General features: G+C 29.5%; 1 protein-coding gene across 1 annotated transcript; it reads right to left on the reverse strand.

Annotated features, from left to right (window-relative positions):
• Window positions 1-1,090: 1,090 nt before the first annotated feature.
• LOC130823702 (pectinesterase-like) lies at window positions 1,091-5,746 on the reverse strand. Its single transcript, XM_057688431.1, has 4 exons — window positions 5,045-5,746; window positions 3,102-3,541; window positions 2,152-2,312; window positions 1,091-1,912 (listed from the first exon to the last, which is right to left on the reverse strand). The coding sequence occupies exons 1-4, from the start codon at window positions 5,507-5,509 to the stop codon at window positions 1,215-1,217; spliced, it is 1,764 nt and encodes a 587-aa protein (XP_057544414.1). The 5' UTR covers window positions 5,510-5,746; the 3' UTR covers window positions 1,091-1,214.
• Between the last annotated feature and the right edge of the window lie 1,784 nt (window positions 5,747-7,530).

Below are 7,530 nucleotides of genomic sequence, written 5' to 3' on the forward strand. Positions count from 1 at the left end.
TTAGTGTTTAGTTATGATCCCCTTATGCAAAATCGTGCAAGATCAATCTAGTATGTTTAAAGTCAACGTTTTTCTTACCTAAGTTCTCATAATTACTCTAGGAAACAACACAATATTCATAGAAAGCGGTTATACCTTCACACTTACGTATGTAGTCCATTAGGTGTTTCTAACTAACACCACCATATGAGGCTATGGAACTATTAAGATTGCAAAGCTCAACCTTAACATTATAAATCTATCAAGTGCTTTTCAAAAGCACCACCATGAAGGCTATGAGTTTATACAAGATCTATCATGTGTCGTAGTGGATGGAAAATGTAGTGTATGTTGAAATTATGTTACTTAGTTTGACTAAAATATTATTATCTACCACATACTCAATTTAAGTATTTAAGCTCTATTTCTCTCGACTTTTCAAAGAACACTTTTCTTATCAACCCTTTTATCAATGGATCATCTAAATTTCTTTCTGACTTTATAGTTCAAAGAAATTTCTCTATTTTTGAGAATTTCTTAACCATACCATGCCGATCTTTATGTCTCTTCTTACCTTTATAGAAGTTACCATTACCCAAATTGAGGGCTGCGTGAGATCACGATGCAATGAAATAGGTGCACCTACTTTTCGTCACAATGGTATATCATTTAGCATATTTCTCAAGCACTCTTCCTCTTTCCCTACCAACTCAAAAGCAATGAACTCAGACTCCATGGTGGATCTTGCTATACAAGTCTTTTTGATTTCTTTCATAAGATAGCTCCACCACCTAGAGTGAACACATATCCACTAGTTGAGTTTGAACATATTTGGAATTTTTATTACTACCAAGCAATGGATGGGTTATTTGACTAAATCATACTCTTAAAAAAGAATATTATCTTCAAATACAGCTTTATAGCTTTTCCAAGTAAGGTTCTTAGTTTGATTCTCACGCATCCTTTTTGTTCCCTCAACTTACCTTATAATGATAAAAAAAAAAAAAAAAAAAAAAAAAAAAAAAAAAAAACTCTCCAATAAATAAATCTAAATGTATAATTAGAATGGAGTCAAAAGGAAGAGAACTTTGCATACTATATACATCGCATATTAATTGTTAGTACCAAATTAACAAGAAAAAAGAGATATTCAAATTATATCTACAATTACTCTTGAATAAAATCAAACATAACATAAATGAAATGAAATGTCCTTATAGTTCATGAAGCTTGGTTCAATTGTATAACCCAAAATGAACTTGCACATTAGAGTTTTCTCGAATCCAACTACCTTGTAAAAATGGTGTAACTGTATAACTATGTGCTTCTTGTCTACTTATCGAGTTATTATAACCAGCCCATTTGACACGCTTTGATGTGTCTGCTCCCGGACCATGATTGTTAAATTCTACATAATACAATGTACTAAGAGCGAAGCTCCCTTCCCATGGCATCCATCCTTCCGGTGCTATAAATTCTCCTATTGTGCTTTCCATAATGATTGTCCTAGAGTATTCTTTCCAAGGTCTTCCTAGATATGTTTTGAACTTTTCCTTCACAGGATCAAGCTCTTTATCGGGAAAGATTCGACAGTTATGAAGTACGATCCCTGTGTTTTCGTGTTTATCAGCTCGCCCTTGGGCAGTTACTATGTTTTGTTGGTTCTCCATTGGTTTTCTTACCATAAGTAGACAACTTTGGAAAATGGCTGCTGCGTCACCAAATATGAAATCTATTGTTCCTGTGATGTAACAACCGCGGTAGAATTGTCTGTGTGTTTGAGCGTAGAGTGTGTCTTGGTATGCTTCCATACGACAGTTTAGGAAAATTGAACGATCTGCTTGCACGCGAAGGGCTACTGCTTGGTGTTTTTCTGGTCCTGCTGTGTTGCGAAATCCCAATGCTATTCCTACAAATCCTTCTCCCAGCACAGCTGAAGAACCATCATGTAAGATAATCAAATATTAGAATATATACTCGTGATTTCTTGTCACGTAGGCTCTGGTACTATATTAAGAAACCAACTCAACAAAAAGTTTAAGCAGATAGTTGAGACCCATAATAAGCTATATATACCCATAAAAGTGGAATAAAAAGAATACGAGGTAAAATACTAAAGAAGAATTTCATGAATTGTTGTAAAGTTAACGATAAAAATTGACTAGTACATACCAAAAGTAGCAGTTTCAAAAGTTCGAACTCCATCTACAAAATTTTTGCTGCCAGAAATCATGGTCTTTTGTGACCCATCTCCGAACATGGTTATATTCACCATCTTCTTGGTTATAGTTACATACTCATTGTAGATTCCTTCTTTGACGAAAATATTGATTCTAGATATATAACATACACAATACAATAAAAGTTAGCTTTTAAGTCCTATTGAGTTAGCGCAAAAAGTAATTTTTGACATTGTAGACTAGGTAAAAACTCTATCGATTTAAAATTGTTTGTGATAGTGATTTTTTCTTCATAATATATCATCATTATTAGTGATCTCAAAGGGACAGAGAAAGTATATTTCAGCATCATCATAGCATTAAGTGTTTTTTTTTTTCACAAAATGTTATCTCTATAAAAAAAATTCACTAAAAACATTACTTCTTGATTGATGGTCATTTGTTTAGTTATATTTGACAATGAGATTGCCATGAACAAAACCAAAAGTTATCTTGTTTTGAAAGATAAAGTTCATCTTCCTTTCCATGTAAGTAAATGTTAGAGTATATAACATATCATGGGATCTCAATCATCAACTTAAGCTGATGTTTAAGGCCCTAGGATATGTTATACTCCATACTCTTAACACTCAACCAATTATATCTAAGGACCATCTTCGGCTTTGATACCATTTTATGAAACTAACTCAACTAAAAACTTTAAGTTAATGATGATGGTCCTTAGATATGTTATATACCCTAACACTCCATCTCATACGCGAGTCACATCATATCCAAGAACCACCCTCTCGGCTCTGATACCATGTTAAGATACTAACTCAACCAAAATTTAAAGTTGATGGTTAAGACCCCAAGATATGTTATATACTCTAACGGTAGATGACTCACGACCTATTCAAAACACCAATATTATGTTTGGATAACATTTTTGGAATACCGTACCTTTTTGTACGATTTTGTGGCAATGAGTTTAAACAATCATTAATAGAAGTATAATTTCCACTTCCATCTTTAGCCACCGTGAGATCGGGGGTTAAGTTAGTCGTATATTTGACAATGAGCTTGCGTTGTTCATGGCTCATCCATTCAGGAAACCCATGGCTATCAACCGTTGCCAATAGGTTACGCTTTCCTTTAAACTTCTCAACGGCAGAAAAGATTTGGGAAACAAGAGCAAGGGAATTACTAATATACTCCTCAGTAGAACTCAATACACCCTTCATTTGGTTCTTCATATTCCCTTTATCAAATGCATCAATACATGTTTCTTGATACGAGTAAACTGCACTTAACCATGTTTTTAGATCATTAATCTTTATGTGATTGCTTTTAGCTTCTTCTTCTACTTGTTTCATTGATTGTGCCAATTCTTCTGTTGAATCCTATTTTGTATTAAAACATGCATGGTTTGTTAATTCATTAGCATGTTTGATAACAAAAGTGTATAATGTACAAAGTGAAAATAAGTGTAAGTCACAGCGTTAGGCCGTGATAATTCATTACTAGATCACCCTGGACACCCATAGGGCTTATATGAGATCTTGTTCACATGTGTTAGTCTGTGACAATTTGTCACATAATCACCTGTGGGACACATGCACCCACAGAAAATCCGTGGGCTCGTTAAGTGGATTAGGAGGTTCATTCTTTCCCAAAATCATATAGTATTAGGAGGATTAGCCCTACCAAACATTATACGCAAATCACACAATCCACTATTTTATGATGCGAGATCTTCCTTACATGTAAGGTATTAGCCATTAGGAGGATTAGCCCTACCAAACATTATACACGAATCACACAATCCACTATTTTATGATGCGAGATCTTCCTTATATGTAAAATATTTTCCAATAAAAAAAATAAATAAAAATTCTATGCTTTGAATTTGCACCGTAAAATTTAAAAATCATTGATATTTTTTAGTCATAGTGCTTTCTAATGCAACATGGCGAGCCATTTGTCCAAAAGTCTTATCTATTATTTATTCTTTTATCTACTTAATATAAATATAAAAGTATAAAACCTAAATTATTAATGGTTTTTTTTTCCACTCACTATTGATGATATTTTGAATTTTGTACTTGCTAAACATGCCATTAAAACACGAGTCATTTTAATGATGAAAACTTTAAGTCAACCATCATAATAAATTAAATAGGATGTATGTTTATAAAAATATAATATTAGTTTAAAAGTATTGACGTTTATTTTAAAATAACTATATTGTGTTAAAATACATATTTAAAAGTCATTAACTATTTTATATATATAGTTCATTGTAAAAAGTTATTCTTAATTAGTCAAAAAGGAATTAACTCAATTTTATGTTAGAATAATCAACATTTTAAATTACATGATTATATAATTGCCTTTTTACATTTTGTTGACCTAAACATGACATTAATTCGTTATATATTCAAGATAAAAAGTGATTATATATACGTGTATATATAGTCTGATTCGATATCTACTCGATCCACAATTAATTTGTACATACATCAATCTGCCTCAAAAACGACAAAACATAATATCTACAATTCTAAACAACACACAAATCGTCCCAACATGAAATTAAACCATTTATAATAAACTATCTTAAAATTAACCCATTACATTATTTTTTGTACCTCCCTTTGATATATCGGTAACCTAAACCCAAAAACTCAAGTCAAAATAATCAACAATTGACCTAGAGTATATATGATTGCCTTTAGACCCCAAAACATATCAATATTGAGGAAAACATAAGCCTAGAAAAATATAATTTTGGTTGTTATATTTTAGATATTTTAAACACTTGTAAAATTATTTGGAAAAGAAATTTCTTTTTAATTAGAAATCCATTTTTTCATAAAAAATTCTTAAATAAAAATATATCATACCTGAAAAAGTTTCTTACAAACATCAAAGGCAGCCTTATCCTGAGGCTTGTCAAACTTGAATTTGTGGGTCATATTTATGGCCTTAAAAACCTCATCCATAGCAGCAGAGATAGTGGCCTTAATAATAGCTCTAGGATCAATTGAAGGTTTTGAAACATCCGTACGTACAACTTTTGTTAACGTATCTTCACATTTTTTCTTATAATCCGTAGGTTCACATATTATTTCTATTATTTTACTCGAAGTTTTTACGTGTTCTTTTTTAGAAGATGGAGGAAAAACATTATTATTTTTATCGCTTTTAATTTGTTTATCGGTAAAATATAAGAATGAAAAAACTCCAATAGCAATACATAGGAGAGAAATAAATGTACATAAAACCGCTAGCAATATTTTTTTCTTGTACTTTTGTGCTCGTTCTTCTCTTCTACGTTTTGATAGTTGGCTAAATTCTTCAAATGCCATGGCTCGAATAAAATCAAAGAAAATAATTAATTTATGGAGAAATAAAAAAAAAATGGGAGGAGAGGTAAAGAGGAAGAGAGGAGGTTTTTTATTTTTTATTTTTATTTTTTTGTTTGCCTCTCTTAATTCTTTTCCTCCTTCCAACCTGTTTTCTTTAATTGTTTTCTTAAATTGTGATTTTATTTTTAGATTTTTTTTTGTGTCTTCTTTTTTCAGCCTTATTATTTTTTTTTCAGGGAGGAGTTTTAGGCGTTGTCTTCAAAAAAGATGACTACTTATTATTAGAATACTTTTTGAGAGTTACTAAATAATTAATGAGCTAAGTTATTTAAAGCACTTGTTAGTCATGACAATTCAATATTTTTTTTACTATATTTAGAAATCATATATACGGAAAATTTTAAGATTGTTTTTACTAAGGAAAAATGCTAAAAACTTGTGCTACAAAATTAAAAAGACGTCCAATTTGCATTATTGGAGCAAATTTTGTATAAGACCATCTCACAATGAAACGAGCTCATATAAACGGTCAAAGTCTGAATTGGTCACTTTAAGATTATAATTAATTATTTTTGAAGTTATAAGTGATTACTCCAAAAATATAAAAATTGATTACTTTAAAACTATTAGTGATCACGTTATAAGTAATCACTTGTAGACCGTCTAATTACAAAAATTTTGTCCTTGTTTATTTTGATAAATTAATAATGCATTATTATGTATAAATTCTTACTATCAATTGAAGATACATTTACTTTTTTCCTTATCATAATCTTCAAGACATTTTTGATGATTAATATTTTTTCATGACATCATATTTTTGTTTTGATAGAAATCCAAAGTGTTTTAGAATTATATAGTTTCAATGTCTAACACAAATTTAATCTGATACAATAGTGTCCATGAAAAAAAATATGTAATCAAGTCAAAATTTTTAAAATTTGAAAAAAAAAAGAGAAGATATATATATATATTTTTTCACTAGAGAGTGAGGTAATAGTGTAAAGAAGAGATAGAATGTTTGACAAATTAACTTATTGAGTAATTTTAGCTTATTTTGATATAAATAGAGGGTTGGATGGTCCCAGCTAATGCTAGTGTTTGGTGAATTAGCTAGTTGAAACAGCTTATTGATACGTATAAGTTGTTTTTGTACAAGCTGCTTATAGCAGCGAGTTTAAAATTAGCTGGTCAAACCAGTTAATAAATTCAGCTGGTCAAATCAACCATTATAATCGACTATCAATTACCAGGCATTTGCCAAACACCCTCAAAGAAGTGATGATATGCGAAGTAATAGATGTGATGCTCATTGATAATAATTGATATATACATATATATATATATATATATATATATATATATATATATATATATATATATATATATATATATATATATATATATATATATATATATATATATATATATATATATATATATATATATATATATATATATATATATATATATATATATATATATATATATATATATATATATATATATATATATATACATACATACATACATATATATATATATATATATATATATATATATATATATATATATATATATATATATATATATATATATATATATATATATATATATATATATATATATATATAACATAACTAATTCTATACTAACCTTATGTTACACATGGGCTATTTTGGAATCACAAATTCTGTTGAGAGATGGTCTCTTTGAGAGACCATCTCTAATTAGGCCAGCTCATTATATATTTTTTAAAATATTGTAACTAGACATTAAGAATGATTTAAATATACATTTAAAATGTTGAAAGTAGGCATTAAAGATACGATAAGTAAGCATTAAGGATAATATAAGTAGGGATTAAGAATACGGTAAGTATGCATTAATGTTTAATGGGTTGGTGAGATACGTCTCTCAAAGAGATCGTCTCTCAAGAGACTAGTTGATTTGGAATATGTAGCCCTAGCCCAATAAACCACTATATAATAATCCTAAATTCAGCTCAAGATGGAGCATGA

This window comes from Amaranthus tricolor, chromosome 9 (genome assembly GCF_026212465.1).
Source record: "Amaranthus tricolor cultivar Red isolate AtriRed21 chromosome 9, ASM2621246v1, whole genome shotgun sequence".
NCBI classification, from domain to species: domain Eukaryota; kingdom Viridiplantae; phylum Streptophyta; class Magnoliopsida; order Caryophyllales; family Amaranthaceae; genus Amaranthus; species Amaranthus tricolor.

What these genes read in the sequence shown, in the direction of transcription:
- LOC130823702 (XM_057688431.1), bottom strand. Translation starts at nt 5,509, where the DNA reads ATGGCATTTGAAGAATTTAGCCAACTATCAAAACGTAGAAGAGAAGAA. An exon ending in TTTGTAAGAAACTTTTTCAG is followed by an intron (nt 3,542 to 5,044) that starts GTATGATATATT and finishes AATACAAAATAG; the next exon opens with GATTCAACAGAAGAATTGGC. An exon ending in TTTTGAAACTGCTACTTTTG is followed by an intron (nt 1,913 to 2,151) that starts GTATGTACTAGT and finishes ATGGTTCTTCAG; the next exon opens with CTGTGCTGGGAGAAGGATTT.